This window comes from Empidonax traillii, unplaced genomic scaffold (assembly GCF_003031625.1).
Source record: "Empidonax traillii isolate 1590-97213 ecotype Southwest subspecies unplaced genomic scaffold, ASM303162v1 scaffold376:size1174107, whole genome shotgun sequence".
Classification (NCBI taxonomy): domain Eukaryota; kingdom Metazoa; phylum Chordata; class Aves; order Passeriformes; family Tyrannidae; genus Empidonax; species Empidonax traillii.
Window position 1 is genome coordinate 958,168 of NW_020955569.1, and position 20,758 is coordinate 978,925.

At 38.9% G+C, this 20,758-nt stretch overlaps 1 protein-coding gene across 4 annotated transcripts in view; it reads right to left on the reverse strand.

The window, feature by feature from the left end:
* The window catches only part of SH2D4B (SH2 domain containing 4B), a 63,112-nt gene extending 42,753 nt beyond the window's left edge, over positions 1-20,359 (reverse strand). For 2 of the 4 annotated variants that reach the window (XM_027893030.1, XM_027893028.1), the window contains exons 1-3: positions 19,571-20,359; positions 6,579-6,738; positions 5,306-5,453 (exon numbers count right to left, since the gene is read on the reverse strand). In XM_027893030.1, the coding sequence (XP_027748831.1) occupies positions 5,306-5,453; positions 6,579-6,738; positions 19,571-19,754 (492 nt within the window). In that variant the 5' untranslated portion in view covers positions 19,755-20,359. Of the gene's footprint in view, positions 1-5,305; positions 5,454-6,578; positions 6,739-7,996; positions 8,149-12,642; positions 12,723-19,570 lie in introns of those variants that run through there. The other 2 variants (XM_027893031.1, XM_027893032.1) reach the window with 2 other exon arrangements.
* Positions 20,360-20,758: the final 399 nt, after the last annotated feature.

Consider the following 20,758-nt stretch of genomic DNA (forward strand, 5'->3'; position numbering starts at 1 on the left):
ATAACTTTGCTATGGACAGCTCTAAATAACATTTAATATTAGCCATGGTTAGGTTCTAATGTTTCAGTCCAAGGCAGATGAGAGGAGATAAGGTCAGCATTTAGTTTTTGCTGCAGTTAGATTTAAAATATACACTGAGGAAAAGCCAAAATAGAGTAGTGGGGTTTTTTACAATGGAAAACTGGGCTCCTGGCTGCCATGGGTCTTGGGATCTCTCTGGGGAGTCTTACAGGGTGGAGGGCAGCTGAAAGACCAGCTTCTGGCTCAAGGCAAAACCCATAAGGTGATTTTGTTGCAACAGTCCTCTCTGAAAAAACGATGCCTGGGATTCCCTCAGTGCTTCAGGCTGGTAAGAAGTATCTTGGGCAGCCCTGAAAGTTACATCTGATGTGAATCTCCTGAGCCCACTCAATAATCACCCCTGAGCCAGGGCAGGCATTCATGCTACCACCTCCCACAGAGCTGAGAGCCCTTAGGACTCCCTCCTCTGAAGAAAATCTGGAAGTCCCAGGGTGCCCAGCTGTAGGACAGCTACTCTCAGGAAGGCTGGCACAGCTGGCTGAGTTCAGAGACCAGACTGCCCTGTAAACCCACCTGACAGTTTTCAACAGAGCTGTGAGTGAGTAATGGCAGAAATACATCCAACTGCTTCCCAGCCTTTTCCTGAGAAAATTCTCTCACTTGCACCAGAAAAGAAAGAGTTTGCAGAGGCATTATTTTCTTCTGTGCTACCAGTGTCTCAGAAAGGAACACAGGGTTTGCATCACTTCACTGTGCATGTCTGCATAGAGACAAATGTAGTAAATGCAGTCGTGCTTTATGCAGAAGCAGCTGTATTTCAGCCATGGATATGCCCCAGGACATGCTATTCACACATCTCATACGACAAAGGTAACAACATACTGTGGTTCACAAAGACTCTCTTTTCAATGAGTTAAAAACAAAGCTAAGGACTGTTCCTAGTTGGGAGAGATCTGACATCAACTACACACACTGCAGCAGACTCTGCTTGAGTAACTTGCTAGAATTCCAGTGAACATCTACTAAAAGTTTGTCTCTGGATCTTAGGGACTCCTCACAGCTTGAGTTCCTAATGTGCAAACTATCCTCCTTAGTGGCTCAGATTTTCCTATTTATCCATGAAAAATACCAAAGCTTTGTTAATTTTTACTAGCAATCCAGAATAAAGACAGTGGCTTCAGCAGTGCAGTCATTACTGATGTCACCAGAGAAGAGATTTTTCTTTAAAATTAATATCACAAGTCCTCACAAGGAGGATAGAAAACCTGAACACCCAATCCCAACTGTAACTAACAGTTGCCTCATTTCCAACATTGTTCAAGAGACAACTGCATAGAAAAAAAAAGAATTTCTGAACTGCAGTCTCACAAAAGAAAACAAAATCAAGTGTTACTGAATTATTGTAATTGCCACTGAAATAGCCCAGCTAAGGCATTTTCAGAATTAAATGGGTGCCAGATCCCAGCAAGAAGCTGTTGTCATATTCCTAGATTCTAAATATGCTGTGTTTGGGAAAGAGCTCAATGTTTTCTTGGCACAGCAAAGCACAGAGCTGAACTTACAGCTTATTTGCACTTAAAGACAACAGTCCCACTCAAGTGCTTGACTTTGATTGGAGACAGTTTTCAGCTCAGGACAGAACGCTCACTGCTGCATCATAAGGATGCAAGTACCACAGTACTGCAAGTGGTGGTGACATTTCACTTTATTCAGAAACTCTACACCTGGCAGATGTCTGAAGAAGAAGGTCCACAGCACTTTGGGGCACAGTAAAGCCCTCAGACGTGTTGAAAGCTCATCCAAGTCAATAGGACTGAAGTGTGTTCTTTCTATTAAGCATAAGTTTAATTAGAGATTTCCTGAACTGAAGCACTAATTATCCTGTTCTTCTCTAAAGGTTGATTCTCAACCTGTCTTCTTTGAAGAGATATATTTCATCTCCCAGGGAATTTTTAAGAAGCAATCTAGCTCTGCTGTCAACTATGCTTATATTATTAAATTTGGCAGGTGTCTGATGTTGTCATAAGGACAGTACTTTACAGTTAATATTCTCTTGCTTTATGTAGACCACATGAAGAGTTGAGAAACCAACTCTCTTTTAATTCTAAATGTAGCTGAAGGATACCACTCGCCCCTGGCTGGCTGACACTCACACCTTTAATTTTCCTTAGCTCTGCACACTGTTCAAGACTCCTAATGACAGCTACTGATAACAGTAGAAAATTATGCTTATGATCTCATAGCCTTTGTGAATTAGCAAAAAGATTAATGATAGTAATTGGCTTTCTTATTTGTCCTTTGCAATAAGTGCATAAAAGAATAGCTGTCCTTAAACTGCAAAAATAGAGAAGTCAACATTTATATTCTAGCATCATAAATTAAAGGTATTTCTGCTTAAGAAACACCAAGGAAAGCAATAATTTTCTAATAGTGTTGGAAAAGGAAATAGGGATCATCATTCACTTTGATATGTGAGATATCATTTATCTAGTGCAGACAGCCCTAACGTCCCATGATAGGTCAAGAGGAATAAAAGCATTTTAAAAAGGAGTGTTTGTGATACAATATGGTTAGAAATTAAACAGTCAGCAAGAGAGGACAGAGTTTCAATTTCCCAAGTCAAAATGCCTCAAGAAGGTGAAGCATTAGCAGAGACTGAACTTTTCATACCCCAGTTTGGAGACCTCTTTAAACATGGTCAGGTCATCATCACAGAAGGATGATTACCATGACACTAAATATTTGAAACCTGTTAAAGTGGGCTTGCTAACTGATCTGCATCTCATTCTACACTTATTTCTTCATTATTTCAATTACTTAAGTTATACATGAGTAGATTCAACTGTTCATCTTCTTCCCAGTACCTTAGTTCTATTCCCTTTCTGTAGTTGGATGTGGATGCCAGAAACATAACTTTCTTTTCTTGTCTGGTACCTATCCACTCATTGCAGCCTGTCCACTGCACCAGAGTAGCTACAAAAAGAGTAAAATGGGAAGGAGAAGGAAAGCCAAGTGAGATTAAATACGCCAGTGGACAGAAAAAGTAACAAGTCCCCCACGTGAGCCTGTGACATTCACCTGTCTTTGAAATGCCTTTACTGTCTTGAAGTAGTTCTACATTATAATGTCCAAGATCTGTTCTTTCAAGACCAATTAAGAGATAAGTTCCTTTTCTGAGTAGCAAAGGAGTAATATTAAAGTACCAAATATTAATCCTGAATTTGAATCTCTGCTGGTGGAACCCTATGTCAATTCAAGGCTCTCCTAACACATCTCAAATTATAGACCTAATCGAAGAGCCAGGGCTGAAAGTGGAATTAGCCTATGTTTTGTATTAATGCAGGAAATGCCAGGAGCACACTCAATAAAGGGGTATTTAAAAAACAATCACTATCAAATCTTGTTTCCAAACTAATTTTTTAAGCCACAGAGTTCATTTCTGCTGAGTCTTGTTTTAAAAATTTTTTCTGCTTATTTAATTTTTTTTTTAAATATTATCTACAAATGCTTGATTTAAGTGGAACTAGAGGGGAAGAAGGGGTTTCTGTTTCTTTGATAAGATAAATATATTGGCACCTTTATGAACAGACCTAAAGAAATCCCAGCCAATATTTAGTATTTGAAATTCAAAGTAGAAACTGAATCATATTCTCAACCCAGTTCCAGCAGTGATCCTTGCGCCTACCAGGCACACAGCTGGATGGAGGACACCTGCTCATGTCCTCAGAAACAGTGGGAACACAGAAGACTGTGACATAACATCAATATGAAAATGAGTAGATTTTAGTGTCATTACTGTTATTTGTATCAACAACCAAAGAACGAGTTTTCCTTAATAGAGAAGTATGGATACTGGCCACAAAAAGTCTCAGAAGTTTCTCAATCTCCTTTTAAAAAAAGTCTCTTTGAAACAGAGTAGTAGCAGTGAGGTTATGGACATTTACCCCACTGAATGCCCTGTAAATCAACCACAGATATGTAAGTGAACACTGTATCAGTCTTTGTTCAAGAGGGCTTTGCTTTCCAGAGAGCAGAGGAAAGAGTGTTTAATTAGTTGCTCTGCTCATTATTCATATATTAATAAAGCACTTGAAAGGTATAGTTTCATTACTCATTGACATCGAATTTCAAAGGCCTCATTCTCTCCTGTGAATTCAAATTAATTGTGCAAAGTTAAATCAGCAACTCTGTGCAGAGGAGGCTGCAGGAACAGCCCTGGCTTCGTGCTCCACAGCCACCCTCAAATCCCAGGCCCACAGTTTATAGAGACAAGTACCTTGTTGACTCAGTTCGTAATCAAACCACATAAATTTAAACACTGAGCTTTTCAGCATTCCTCTCATCCCAGAGGGACAAAGGGAAAGTCTATCCACCCTTTCCACACCTTTAATCGCTGCGCCAGAAAAGGAAAGGAGAGACACAGCAAGCTGTCAGCAGGGGAGAGGCATGTAGATGGAAGTTACTGGATGCAGATCTCCTAGGAGTCATATTTTGCTACTGACTTTCTCCATGGAAACCCAGCCTCACCAGTCATGTGCAGTCCCAGTGTGCACATCCCAGGACTCAGAGGACTGTGATAATTTCTCTGCATGCTGAACCAATTGTATTTTGTTTTCTCATTTTTAAACATGATTTCATCTTTATCAAGGAATATGAAAAGAGTGGAAAGAGGCTATCTTTTCCTGTTTAGTTTTTAAATTGATATTTTCAACAAGAAAATGTGAAAAAAAATATTATTTCAAACAAACATTAAAACACTGTAACTAAGCTCATGGAAAGTTCATTATGAAGTCAATAAAAATCAGGCAAATAAACTTTTCCTAGCAAAGCAAACTGGACCTTTCCCATACATTGAACAGGAGAAGGATCCATCCCCTTATTATTTTGAAGAAAGTAGTGACACAGTTTTCGAGTTCAGTACATGAACAGCTTATCCAAAATACACAGGATAAGTTCAAGCAAACTAACTCAAAATGAGGTATTTCGCAACTGGATGTTTTTTCCCCCAGTATGATTCACCCAGCACAGCTGACTGAACAATTCTGTTAACGTGTGAGCTGAATAACCAGTTTGATTGTCCTGGCACTTCAGAATGAGGCTTGTAATTTTTTCTCATCACTCATCCAGCTGTTCTGGTGAGCACCACGTAGCTGTCTGTACACTCCAGAATGAAAAATTACAAGTCTGGATTTTAAAGCTTATTAATAAACATGCACTGAAGGTGACTAGAACTTTGAATCTATATTAAAACACCATGAAAAGAACTAAATTACTCTATGCAAACCTTCAGTTCCTCCTGAATTTTTTCTTCCTCCAATTTGGCTGCTTTCCGATCCTCTGTTTCTATTTTCCATTTTTCTGCCACTATTCGGGCTTTTTCTTGAGCCATAGCATCCCGGAATTTCTTTGTAATTTCAGCTTCCTTTTGTCTCCTTCAAAAAAGATAGGAAAATAAAAATTATTTAAACCACTGGTTATTTTTTAAATTGAGGATCAATACTTACTCGCTAGTTGCAAGAAATAATTAGCATAAGACTTCATGGAATTATGTAAGGAAAGAAAATATATTAAACAGGAGATCTATCACAAACCAGATTTGAAGAAGCTATACAGAAAGCAGACAATTTACAATTTTTTAGAAATTACTAATTAAAATAACACATTCTAAATTAGACAAGTACTTCCTGGATGTCTTTGACCTTATTTTTTAATGTCCCTGGCTGCAAAAAATAGATTTTTCTGTCACTTTTTTTCTAGCAAAGCACAATTGGGAATTTATTGTCTTTCAAATACCAGTGCAAATGTTTGACAAATTCTTATGCTAGATTGTTTATTAGTACTGACAATGTAAAAGGAATGCAGAGCACAGGTTGAGGCCTTTAATCTCTGCTTCAGTATGTAATCACCATAAGCAAATAAGAATCTCATACAAAAAGGGATAATGTAGAATAACCTGATATTTAAACTGTCACTTTTCAGTGATGCACTAAAGGAACTGTGTGAGACAGGCGGCCTACTTCCTAACAATGTCAAGCATCAAAACATTTTTGAATCTCTCCCAAACCTGGTAAAGGCCCTGCTGGAAACATCAGCATGGCACTTCGCATAATCAGTTTCTGAACTGCCAGAATAAGAATTAATGCAAGCAAAATGCAAATAAAACCAATTTTGAAAAGGATTTTATGTACCAAATCCCCATTGTGGGCTCAGATTTGTGATACAACAAACATATTAAATTTAATTATCTCAGAACCAGATTGTTTCATTTTTCTTTATTTACAGATTGGGGGACGGTTTAGCAAAATTCCCCAACAAGGAAAACATTTGCTCTTTTTTTATTATTTATTTTTTGTAAAAGGGAGTTTTTTTTTTTCAATATTCAAAAAAAACCAACAAAATTACATTTTGTACATGCTGAAAAACTCCCAAAACAAGTGAAAGCCAATGTTCACAAAACATACTTACCAGTTCTACCCACCATTACCTGCAACCTTTCTACAAGGTCATGGCTCCCATTATGCCAAGCGGACCCTGAATTCAGTGTCATAGATCCTCACCATAGTTCTTCTGCCTCCCTCTGGGCCTGCTGCCTGGCTCTCTCTGCTATGAGCTCCTCGGATATCTGCTCGTAGGGCTTGTCACCTGGGGCTTCTCCCATCACCCAGACCCAGACCTCACCATCCTTCCCACGCAGCCACTGCACGTGTTTGCCATTACCTGCAACAGCCACCGGGACAAACCAAAGTATAAACGCTGGCTCAAATTCTCACACAAATGTAGGTGTAAATATGGTAAATCTGCAGTCTAGAAACATTAAATCTTGCAATTTACAATTCAGAATAAAATGTTACTCGGGGGTTGAAAGAAATCTCCTGATTCGACCAATCTACCACGCTGGGGTTTGTGTGCTGCAGATCACACAACCTTTAAAGACTCACTGTCCCACAAAAATAAAAATTATTATTTCTGGCATGCATTTCCCAGAATTTCAGTGTTATGATCCTCACTTCAGCGTTTTATTTTCTTGCTTTGCTCAGGAAGGGATGAATGAAGAGCATGGCAAAAGAGATGGGGCAAAACCAATAACCAGTGACATTATGTGACTCGCAACCCTTTGTGCACAGAAAATGTTGACACCTTCAAAAAATCCAGTAATGATGTCTCTGGGTGAAGGAAGAGTTTCAGGGAGCCTGAATACTCAGAGCACACCACTCAGCACTGCAAAGCCTATTCTGTTCACGCAGGCAATTGAAAGGGATGAAGTTTCTGGTTCAGCTTTCAAGAAACACACCATGCAAAAATCTACAGTTACTGTGTTGACAGGGTGATGTTAAGAACACCAGAAAAGCCTGACAGCTCTTTACAAAACAGACTACACTTGATGAACCTTCATGTCCAAGAACAAACTACAGGACTGCAAAGGGCGCTAGATTAGATCCCATCTGGATATATTTTAATATAAACTACCTGACTTAGTGTAGTTTGGCCTTTTCCTTCTGCTTTTATATGTGTAACTCTCAAATATCAAAAGCATTTTAGATGTTCATAATAAGGAATTTGTAAAAATATCTTTTATACATCCATTTTTATGTTTTATTTCTTGCAAATTTGTTGAAACTTTTCTTCAACAAATAAAAGGAGATTACACTACAAAAACTGCTGCCAAGATGGACAATGGATTTATTTTAAAGAATGCGGACTACAAGGCCGTAAAGGTTCAGCAGTTTCTATCACTCCCTGTGTATTACAGTCCTCTAGATTTCACCCTCTCACCCAAATATTGAGGTTAGAAAACTGTGGGCCAACACATAGTTTTTAAAAGGTATCTTGCCTCCTTCTAAAATGTGAAGAAATGGACAGGGTACCATTTTTCCAATTGGTTTTTCCCCAGTGCTCCCATAAAAGAAACCTGGCCAGGCTCTGCTTCTGCTTTTTCCACATCCTTCTCTACAATCACCAGCTTAGCTACTCTCACCCTCAACTTCTCTTGTTCTGCAATAGGGCAGTATCCATTTAACTGGATTAAGTTTCCCAGAGCACAATCAATAAAGTGTTTCTGACATCCCAGACTGCAGACAGACAAGTGCAGGAGGAAGGGAAGTGGGGCTGTTGACAGCAGGCAGTGTCCCCGCCAGCCCACACTCACAAGTGTTGACAATACGAACTGAGGGCCAGGAACGTATCGGATCTCCCAATGAAAGCTAATATTCTATATCAAATTGGAAAATGTAATTTATACGAATTCCCAGTGTTGGCCTAACAGTACTGACTTCAAGGGGGGCTGGAAATTTAAGCTAATAATGTTTTCCTTCAACAGCTCTCAAAAGCATTTGCTCTTTCCCACTCTATCAGATTATGTCTCAGGTTATAAATGTGAATGTATTCTATTGCCGTTCTTATTCGGTACATTTCTGTGTTCCTGTCAACCTGACATTTATGCTGCATTTTTTGGATACGTCATTTGAATACCATCTACTGAGACCTGACTGGCCATATGAGTATTTGCCTGCCAGGTTTTCATCTACTGCATTTCATAGTAAAGTATATTAAGAAGTATGGAATTATTTCCCATGAGTACCAGTCCCACATAACCAATGACAGCTTTTGTTTTAAAAGTGTCCCACATCCTCTTTCCTATAAGGAATCTGAATATCCTGTTTGGTCTCCTTTATTTGGCACTTTAAAGAAAACATTGGAAACAACAACATGCCTCGTGATTGATCTGTACCATAACTTGTAGATACCAAGTACTTTACTGTTCTCACACAACTTCACTACTTCTGTTCATTTATGACCTTATCAGAGGGAAAGAGAATAAATTTTAAAAACAAGAAACAAACAAACAAAAACAAACAAACCCCAAGGCCACCTTTTCAGGTAGGCAGAAAAATTTTATCTTTACCTCTTTCTGGGTTTTCTGTGCCAAAGAGTTTTTAATGTGCTTCTCAGAGACACAACTTACCCATTGCAACCAAGCCCCATAAAACAAACAGTGGATTTGTAGATGTCTTGAGAAATTGTTTTCTTTCTTCTTTTAAAACAATGAATCTCTCTTCCAAAGCTATAGACAGTAAATGTATAAACTCTCCTGAAAACATCAGTGTAACACATTTCTGGTTCAGCACTACCTACTGCATACCCCAGCACGCTGCTGAACACACACCCCCAGTTCAAGCTGAAAGATCACAGCAGCATTAAACAACCTGGAAATTTTAAGCTTCAGGATTAAACAGACAGACCTCCATATATAAAATTTTAAAACAGTTCAACTTGAGCACATATGCCTTTATTCAGGTTTTTCTCCAGAAGAAAAGGCCTTTTCACATCCAACCATCTATTTTACATTAAGAAATGACTCCTGTGAAAAGCTTCCCTTAGACCTATGCTCCCATAAAGCTGGAGATGGGCTTTACTGTACATTTTGATCATAAAACTTTATGTTTTAGTTTCTTAGCACATAATAACATAAAAAATGAGCATTCAGAAAAAGAAATAAGCGCCTCAGGGAGAAAATCTAGCAATGTGAAAACAGAATTTCTGCCATACAAAAACTCTTTGCAGCCTCCAGAATCACATTCACAGTGACAGTGTCAGCTCTGCTGGACTAATGACACTGGTCTTGCACCTTTAAATTGCAGAATGAATGGCAAGAGTTGAGATGAAAGTATAGAAAATTATTTTCCCTAATATTTTTAGGAAACTAGTGTTGACTGCTTTGCAAGTAGAGAATTATCACTATTGAGGGCCAATTAAAAAAAAAAACATTCCGCTTTAAAATGCCTCTCAAGTATTAAGTTTTTCTGCAAAATAAGATGTTTTATGAATTCATTTTATATCCAAGTGAAACAGGAAAAAAAATTAAGAAAGATTTAACTAAATATAAAAGGAAGGGACACGTCCTGACTAAACAAATTTGAAATCTAAGTGAGAAAGAGGCAAGAGAATTGCATATTTCCTTTTTACAGGCAGGCTTCTGAGCCCAGTTACAAATCCTAATACAGAGTCAGGAAAAAAAAAAAAAGTCTCTTGAGCCCCAGTCTTGTGCCTTGACCACAAAAGTACTTTTTTCTTCCTGAAGAAACTGTAACAGGCTGCAAATAATTATCATTAGGAAGTAGTGGACATAAAAATTAGTCTGGATTGGAGAGTAGAAACAGAAGTGTTTTGGAAACAAATACTGCTTCATCGGGTAAACTTACTGAATAATTTACCATGTCTTCTCCATCCCTACTCTTCATATTAGTGGTCTATCAGCTTTAATATTCCACCATTTTTCACCTAAAACAACTCTGTAGCACCACAAGAAGACAACATTAACTCTTGCAGTTCTTTTTAACCTTTTAGCTCCTCCATGAGTTAGTATCTCACAGGAAGTTCCTCTAAACCTACATCTATACTGTTTATTGTGTTGAGACCAGTAAATTGGCTTTTGGATATGCTACTTACTCCAAACAAATGCCAGATCAGACAAATACAAAACCAGGTCTCTCGACTCTGCAGTGCAAAGGGATCACAGCTAAAACTTCCTAGGAGACCTAAAACATGAACCAACAGCAGCTCAAGTTTGCACATATAAACACACACAGTCAAAAAAATAAGACCAAATGGTGTTTTCTATGTGTTTGATTTTACAGAGTCAATTCTATAACAGCAATGAAAGTGTAAAACAATGTCCTGGAGAGCCATAGGAAACTCAAGCTCTCCCCCACAGGAATTATGAGCTTCTGCCAGCAGCACCACTGATCTCACACCCACCCAGAGTGCTGGAGTGTTCCCAGGGGCTGTGCTGCAGGACACCACAGGCTGCTCCTGGCCCTTGTGTCACCCTGCAGTCAGCAGGGTATCATTACTGTCACAGCTGAACACTGCCAGGGAATATGGACACTGCCCAGCACCTTGGGACAGAGAGGAGCACGGCAGCTGATGGCACAGGGATGGGGAATCCTGGCTGCAGGCAATGACCAGGCTGCATCGGGCTTCACCTCCCATCACCTCCACCTTGCACTTTAAACAAAGAGTTACACAAAGGAGCACTGGGCCTCACACAGTCTCAGCTAGTTGGAACAGAGGAGCTGAACCACAGAGTGGGTTTAAGAGCTTTATGGGTGCTGGCTTTTTGGTGTGTTTTCTGTGGGTTTGAGTTGTATCTGCCTTCATTTTCTCACGGTTCCAATAAAAAGTGCTTTAAAAATAATGATGATTAGAGCAAATGGTATTAATATTGGAGTCAGCTTCCTTCCTCCAAGCTTGTTCGCCATTGCTTTAACAGTTGCAGCATCCCCAGCAATTCCCATTTGTGATTTATAGCCAGTGTTTACAAGGGAACTACTCCAAGGACCATTAGAGGCCTGATCTGGTGTCAAGATTTCCAGCTGTGCTGTCACTCAGCCACAATCTGCCTGCTTAGTCCAGCAAAGATAGAGAGCACCAAGTGCCTTGCTGCCTTTCTGTCACAGGGAATACTACAGAAAATTAGAAGATCACTTATTTATAGTCTCAGAAACATGGGACAGCATTCAAAGTCTGATGAAATTCTTTTGAAAGAGTTTCCTGTTTCCATGAACAGCCTTATTTCTCTGAGGCTGGGCTTTGCACTATAGTTCTCCTGCTTGGCAGCTACAGATCTCCGCAGCAACAATTGACTCTCCTTTCTCACCTGCTGGAAAGCTTTGTAGTCATACAAATATCTTCTGACTCTCTTTAGAAAATAGAGAGTCTTGTTTTGTCTTTTCTCTCTCTGTGGTAGAAAAAAACAAACCTCATGAAAGTTATTATACATTTGAAATAGGCTGCATGAGCGTTCACTGCTGACATCAAACTGATCAGTCTGATCTACTTTTGCCAGGAGAGCTAAACCATAGCTTGTGGAGTTTAGTGTGTTTGTAGGGCTAGGGTTTTTTGTCCTTCTGCTGTTCAGATATCTGGTATACTTTGGTCTGAGTGCAATGTCTTTTACATAAGATTTCTTGGTTTTCCAAGCAGATTATTTTTATGGTTTCATTAATGTAGAGGCTTGAATTTTGATAGTCTGCAGGGTAGATGAGGTTCCATTCAGAGTTTCATTAGCTCCAGGACACATGTTAGAAGCACATCGATTAGGATGAAAATGTGAATAAGAGCTTTAGGCTGTTCTCGGTTCCTTGAGTTCAGCCAGTATAAAGATTTAATTATATTTCATTTTTATACAAACACACAAATAGACGCACATAGTTTCACTTTTTTCTAAGGAGAAAACCTTGGAAATTAGTGAGAATGCTTTTGAGAGATTCCTCAAAGGACAGAATGCACTTCTTAAAATCTTAAGTGCCGTAAATCCATTAAAGTATATAGAGAATAATTAGATGGTAATAAGGAAAGTAATGAAAATAACATCATCCCACAATAAACTGAAGATCTGCTATAATTAATTTGTGCTCTGTCCCTGCTAATAGTCACAGGAGCATGAACCCCCTCTTCCAAAAATACATTCAAAAACCCCCTTTGTTTAAATCACCAAGAAAATGGGGAAAAATTCTGCCCCCTAATATTCCAGTTCACACATCCTCGATTTTCAGCACTGTGTTATGTGCCTTTCTATTTAGGGGAGGATTTGCAAAGGGAGAAAGAAATTCAGCTGATTACATTAATATATCAACAAGGGTTGCAGGATTTCAGCTTTGCTGAAAAATCAGCCCTCATGGCTCCCCAGCTGCTTCCTGATCATATAACAAACTCAATCTTCTGTTTATGGAATTACTGCCTGTTACCATGGAAATAATTACACTGCAATATCCCCCTGCAGGATCAAATAAAGGAAGAGTGATTGAAGAGAGCAAATACTAAGGGAGGAAGCAGTTACTCAAATAAGACTCTGGTAATTAACAAATGTGGCAAGGATAACTGCACACAACACTCAAAGGCAAGTGGGTTTGCATTATCACACGGGATGTATATATGCAACATATATTTACAGGCTTGCACGTTGCAAACCAAAAAGAAGAAATACAAAAAAGAAAAGAAACACAGAAATTAATTATCATTTATGTGGTCTCTGTCTGGTATGTTCCAGATAATTTCATGGCTAGCTGGCCAAGACACGCTGTTGCACATCACAATTTTGCAATTTGCCCACTTTCAACTGGGAGACAACATTCAAAATTCTTTCCTAAAGACATTGTTCTAACTCCTCGTACAATCTAGAGGTAGCCTCTTGTCTGTCCTTTTTAATGACTGACCTTTTCACTGTAAACAGTATAAAAATGTAGGTAAACATCAGAGCAAAACTGAAGGTTTTCAAATCATTCACATCAGTATCATTCATTTGATGGTTTTTCTCTTCATTAAAAAAATAAGGCAAGAACACAGTCCCATAATTTCTGATTCCTAATCCAAACTGACTCTTATAAAGAGTAAAAGCTATACACAGGGCTTGGTTTCTCACACAGACCTTTCACAAAGCCTCCAGACTTTCCTTTTGCTGGAGAATAAGATAAAACCAAGTCTGCACGGTTGCTTCAGGGTGTGCTGGAAACTCAAAGTGGAAGGATAAAGGTTCTGTGTCACAGAATAAACAGAGAACTATGGATCCCTTTCTGCACCAGGCTCTCCTACTTAATGCAGTGTGACAGGTTTACACTGACTCCTTTTATCAGGCACAGAGGAACACAAAAGCAGGGAGAACTATACCACTACAGTGAGGCTTTTTAGCACCACAGTAAACAAGTGGACTCAAAGGTTATTGAACTGACATCAGTGTCTGGCTAAATCCACTGCTGACTTGAATACATTGAGTTTTTCCACATCTTTCAAATCCTGCTCTCAAAACCTGATGCCATTGTCCTTGAACGTTTTAGTCATTTATGGTGATGACTGACACAATCAGCAGGAAAATATTGAATTTGCTGGGGTGAATCCCATTCTCTCCTTGGCCACAGTCCTGCTCTCTTTCCATATCAAGTATTTATGAGTTTGCAGACTGTCACAAACCCACATCATTATCAGAGCACTAGTATGTACAAGAAAGCCCATCTAACACCACTGTGTCCATCGAGGGACACGATGCAGAGAAACACAGGAATGCTCTCCAAGCCCGTGGTTCCATTAACCCAGCAGCCTCTCTCAAAAAGTGGCAGATGCCAGATGTTACAGATGCAGGACCACTGAGGATTGTGTGCATGCAAGAGAAGGCCCAGGTAGACAGCAATATTCTGCTGTCACTTTTCTGCAAAACAGAGAAATAAGCTGCAGGGCAAGATATGAGACTAAAAAGCACAGACTTACTGCTAATCACAGGAGGGCAGAGAATCCCCTCTGGATTTGTTCCATCTGGTACGTATCTGGGTCATACGGCAGTCGGAAGTGTCTTGCTGGCCTCAGGTCCAGAGAAGTGAACAGAATTTGGGAGCTGCTGTCTAAATGCACCTCATCCTCAGCCACGCTGAGCACGAGCTCTGAGCAGCTGAGCCCTGGCCCCAAGGTGTACAGCACTAACAAAGCTGCAGCTCATCTCAAGCCGTCGTGAATGTTACATTAAAACTTATCAATGACTTTAAGTTAGTTGGGCTCAGTCCTCCAATAAAAATTACTGTAAGATTCTTGCTTATATTCTCCTGTTACTGTTCCATCTGCATCAGAATTGGAAATAAAAGGCAGGGCTCTACAGAATTGAAAACCACATATGGACAGAAATTTCAGAACTATTCAAGTCTGATGTCCCTGGTTAGACCCATGGCCAGTGATACAGAGAAAGAGACAATGAACAATGACAGGAGCATGTCTCTATAGGAGATAAAATCTTAGCTAAGAATTACCAGAGTATGTAGAGGCCTTAGCATAAATGAAGAATACATTTCTGAGTTCAAAACCAGAAAAAACTGTCATTACATGAACATCTACTAAAACACATACCCACTCACTGGCCTTCGCATCTGACACTGATGCATCCTCCAACCAGCCACTGGGGATATTTGAAATACGTTCTTCCAAATAGCACCATCTATTCTCTAATGATTTTCTAACACAAATGCCATTTATACAAATAAATTATTTTCTAGCCATGCTGTGATAAACCTACCTTATTTTCTCCCAGCTACTCTTGTTAAGGACAGGTAAATAAGAATGTTTACAAATAGCTCCCAACTGAACCCCACAAGCTGCAGTTCACAATGAATAAATGTCAGAATAAGGAGCAGCAGACCAGCATTATCTCCCCTCCCACATGGCTGCCCTTCAGCTACCTAACACTCAACAGTTTTTGAGATCTCATTTTGGGAATGCTGACAGTTCTGGATACTACATCAGTGTCAAAATCCAAATTGGCAGGGTCCTTTGCTTACTCCCAACTCAGTCGTAGTGGTTAAAGGGCTCCTGCCTAATCACATAAATATGTTCCCTTGCAAATTGCAAAGCTGCCTGTCAGTCAACTCTCACTAAATCCCAAAGGGATCTTGAAATTTTGAGGAGATTTCTCTCAGTGATTTTAGCACAGTAAGAACAAGCAAACTGTTTCATTACAATGAAGACATGGTCCTGAACAATCTGCCCAGGAGCGTTTTGTAAGTGAACTGAAGATGGACCTCCAAGAATTCAACGCACTTGTGGCACTATTCTTGTATCAGCCAGCAGTCGTTATTTAATTAGAGCCACAAAATATTTCTTTTACCTTGAATAATCTCACTAAATGCTGCAATTTTGAAAGGACCCACAGGATGCCCAAATTCTGCTAATAATTTTAGGCAATATACGAATAACAAAAACACGGGAACAATTTATTCAATATCTTCTAAAGGAAATAAATACTTCATTCTGAAGTGTTATTTATATGTTGCTCCCTTTTAGACATCAATCTGTGTTTTTAAAATGGGAAAGAAATTAAAACTGTTTAATAATTGGAACACATATCATTCACCCACAAAAACGAAATAATTTGTTTAACATTGACTCATTCTGATACTAATTTGAGTTTTAACCTTTTCTCAAGAGACATGGAAACAAATAATCAGAATGGAAAGGCAGGCACAATTTAGCATTCACTGCTGCAGGTGCCTAATATTATTTTCCTTAGAAATCAAGAATAAGACCAGCTACACAAACTGGTACACTATTTGGCTTGATAAACACTCCCAACAACTTATATTTTATTATAGTTTGGACTTGGTTTTGTTTTCTAATCCAAAAATTTCATAGAACTGAATAGGACATTTATGGGCAACCTGTGCTCAGTGGCACTTCAGTAAAAATCAATGCAGATTTGGGGCTTTTGCTAGTTAGTTTCCTAACAATTAAAAAGTGATCATGCTAATGAGTATTCCTTAAACATGTTGCTGATTTTATCTCTAGCACAAGCCCATTCTGACCTGCATATGCCACTCTTTTCCTCCCAACTCTTCACTTACAGTTTCCACAAGACAATACACCTAAACCTTGCACAAGAACACTTCATTCTCAAGTGACTGTAGGAAATCAAGACTGGATTCACAATCCTTGCTCTGTTTTGGAAAATCCACCTCTTTCTCTATGCTGCTGGATGCACACATGCCATTGAAGCTAAGCTAAGCTAAACTCTTGAATTGATGGAGAATTGTAGCAACTGGGGTATAGAACTCCAGATAAAGCAGAAAGCACTTTTAACTACAGAAATGCTCATTGTCATTAACTTCTTTTGTTCAGTATCACCATAACCCATCCCAAAGAGGCAGGACAATCTTTTCATATGAAGCTATTCAAACCATAATAAAAAAACAGAAGGATTTGAAAGGCAGTCCTATAAAGACAATTCCAATTAAATTAGTATAAAATTATTTTATACAAATGCAATGTTGTATTCAACAAGCAACATACACATTTTCCTGTCAGTTATACATTCTCAGAAACTCAGCACAACATCAGAGATACCAAAATCTCACATCTGTATTCTGCTCTATGTCAGCCTATGAAGATTTCTGTAAACCAGAGTAACTCTTGGCTTCAACAAAACAGCATGAGTATAAAACCCATGTCATGCAGGAGAGTCAAAACCAACACATGCAGATGAAACAGGTCAAATCCCTCAGTTTCAAAGGAATAAAGAGCATGTAATTGTGATAGCTTTACATTTTTTTGGTAGCCACTGTTTAAAACAGGAATAAAACCACTCTGCCTTCTACACTGTGTAGCAGGGGAAGAATGTTTGGAAATTCATTTATACATCAAGGGCAACTAAAAATTAAGCAGCTTAAAGGTCAAAAAAATGTTGATGTCAAATGTCTTCAAGAAAACAAACATATTTTAAGATAAGAAAGGATTATTGTCATCTACTCTGACCTTTTAAGTCATATAGACAAGAATATTGCACAGTAATTCCTATCTTATACCCATAATTTGTGGTTGGGTTTTTCCAGCTTTTCTTTTTTAAACAAGAAGGTAGCTCCACTGTCAGAAAATTTGCCAACACATTATGGAACTGTACACTAGAAATCAGTTATATTTTCTAACTCTGGTCCACATCAGTTCATGAAAGTAAAAAATATTTTCAGCAGAACCAAGTGTCTGAATTGCAAATCTGATTCCAGGAGTTCTTCAGCACAGTTCTGAAGGAAGCAGAAAGTTTCTAAGACTGGGTAAAAGTCAGACCTAAGCAATACCTTAAATTGGCAATTTAAGATGGTAAAATAGAAAGCAGCTATTGTGATATTTAACTCAATGTGTATTTGTGAATACCTTTGTCAGAGCAAATATAATCTACAGGTTACTCTGCTGCTCTTCTTACTCTTTATAAATCAGGAAATTAATTACCCAGAAAATGGTCTCCTGTAGTAGGAAGCTGAACAGGTCTAATGTATAATTTATATATGGAAATTTAGGTGTCAACACTGTGACAAATCCTCAAGTAAATATTTTTGCAGTTAGATTTTTCTGTATCTGTCTTCCATAAAGAATGAGCATAACAGATTATCTCAATGATAAGATGTTATTTTGGTATGTGGGGTAGAACTGCATTTTTAATTTTTTTCCCAGCTAAAAATCAATTGAAATGAACAAGGTTTTTGTGCTCTATGAGAGAAGCTATTTTGATGACATCCCTTTTAGGAGAGTACCATTCACAGGGAGAGCACTAATATGAAGAAAATAGAAATTAAACAGAATGAGGTTTTCCAACATCCACCTTGCCATCTGTTAGGGGACATTTCAAACTCATGTTATGGCTGATTAGGGTTTTCTGAACATTCCCTCCTTATTTTGACACTGCCATTGCAACTTAGTCCAGTCATTTCATAAAGGCCTGTGCTTCAAGGGAGCCTTGGAAAATAGTTTTGCTTTGTAACACATTTCTAATAATAGTCATTGAATTGATAACTATCTAATGGGCACTTTGTGAGGTTCAGAAGCTCTAAATATTTCAAATCTGACAAGTGAATCCAATAATCTCTCTGTATTGGGGTGCTTTCTACCATGGGTGCATTAAAATAAGCAACACTTTAAACACTGACTGCAGTCCCATAACCATTAAAGCACTTAAAATCATTTACCAAAAGTTATTGAAATTTTTGAAGATTCAAGCTTTAATAGATTTAAAGATAGGATGAGATCTTTGGCATTTCACGGGGAAAGGAGTGTTTGACATATCTCTGACATTTCCTTGTTGAGTGAGGAATCACTGCAGTTACATTTCAAAGCTGAAAATGTTTTCTATCTTACACCAGCCTAACAACATCATCCTGTGACTGTGGAGAAAGTTGGAAGCCACTTACTCAGAGAAAAGAAAAAAGATCTAAGAAGTTCTGTTTATTTCAAACCACTTGGAACCAAGACTAGTCCATTGAAAATGACATTTGGAGAGGCCTTTTTTGATGTTTCTTCCATTATTTTGCTTATTTACTTTTCAAGTCAACACACACATTCAGCATTCATAACAGCCTGTGGAAGGACTTCCAATATTTTAACTACGTATTGCATGAAAATGCATTTCTAGTTTCTTCTTCTTTGGCTTTGCTTATTTACTTTTTTTGCAGCCTTGCCACACTATTATCCTATTCCCTAGGTGTAATCTCTTGGAGATTGTTCATTAGTACAGCTGGAAATTCAGTCTCATATGGCATGGCTGTTTTGACACTACATCTTATTCACAAAGAGGCCTGCCTGACAAGCTCAAGTTCATAAATCAATGTGCTACTCCAGCTAATTGGAAATATTTAATGCCAAGTCAAGAAACCTCAACAGCACAGGCTTTTTGCCTGGCCAACAGTGAGAGGGGGATGGCAGGTGAAATAAAAACCCATAGGAGTGGAGGGGAAACTTGGTCATGGTACACCTGTTACCACTGAGAGAAGAGCAGAAGTGACTCCTGACTGAAACATGCACTTCAAAACAATTCCCCTTACTCCAACATTAAATTACTCCCTGAAGAAAGAACTAGCCTGGAGATACAAGGAGCAGGAACACGGTGTTTTTGCTGTCCCAAACTGACTTTTTGCCCATGGGGACAGCTGGCACTCAATCCCTGTAATCTCTTCCAGACCCTTGCTGCACCCACAGCCAGTTGCATGCCCACCATCCCCAGTCCCTGAGTATGGAAGGAGGTCACAAATCTTACTCTGGTTGCGCCTCGCTGTCTTTCTCAGCACAGGCTCCTCCATTCGTGCTTTTTCTTCCCTCTCCTTCCAGCGCCTCAGCTGCTCTTCTCTCATTTTGTAGAACAGGATCTGCTTTTGCTCTTCGTTCAGCTCTGCCAGGAGCTCAGGGTCAATATACATATCACGCAAAATTTGCTGCAGCATGGTGGCTCAAAAATTTAAAAAAAAAAAAAAAAAAAAAGAAAGAAAAAAAGAAAAAAGAGCAATCTGCTTCCAATTATATTTACTACAGTGACAAAACCCCACCGATGGCACTCCAGAAAGCAACCTGCAGCAAAGGAGCTCTCCCACACCTGCCTGCCCAGGAGACTTTTGATTCTTCCTCTGGTCCTCTTTGTGCAGACATGTTCTGCTCCTTGTCTTGACAGGGACAGAGTTCCCTCTTTATCTCATCCTCCAAAGGAAAGGACAAGTGTCAAGGGAATGTAAGGAGGAGGAACAGACAAGGATAACAAAAAGAACATAAAATGCAAAGTCCAGGAGAAAAAAGAAAAAAGTCACTTCAGTAGTCTTGACTGCAAGCCATTAAAATTAGGGATTCTTGATTGAACCCATCAGCTTTGCTCCTTGAGCAGAAGGAAATTCAATAGAGAGAAAGCCTCAGACTTTCAGGTCAAGCAGTTCCCTTCAGCAGCAATACACTCCCAAGGGTTTAAGTGTTGCCCAGGGGTTTATAGTGATGTCACGGCTACAGGTATCACCTACACTAACAATATCTATGTCACTTTGGGAACTGATCTCTCCTGATAAGAGAGGAGAAACAAGTTTGCCTATTATTTCCCAGTCTAGGCTGTTAACTAGTCTCAACAGAGTAAGTCATATTAGAGGTCCTATTTACCTGGTGTTGACAAATACTGTCATGCAGCAAACTGATTAAAATGCCTCTAAAATTAAAGGCAGATGTAACAAAAGCCACACGAATCTTATCACTTTATAAATAAATTAATATTAATTAAACAAGACTAAGTTCTCAGCAATTCATGCAGACTCTGCAAGCCCTGATGTTAATTCATTTTCCACTTGGTGGCTGGAGAAAGTTACAGTGGTGCTCTTCCAGGAGATTATGGCTTTTCACTGTGTGGCAGTTTTATTAAAATTAGTTTAAAAATATTATTTCAGCACCAGGGCCAACAGCCACTTAATTATAG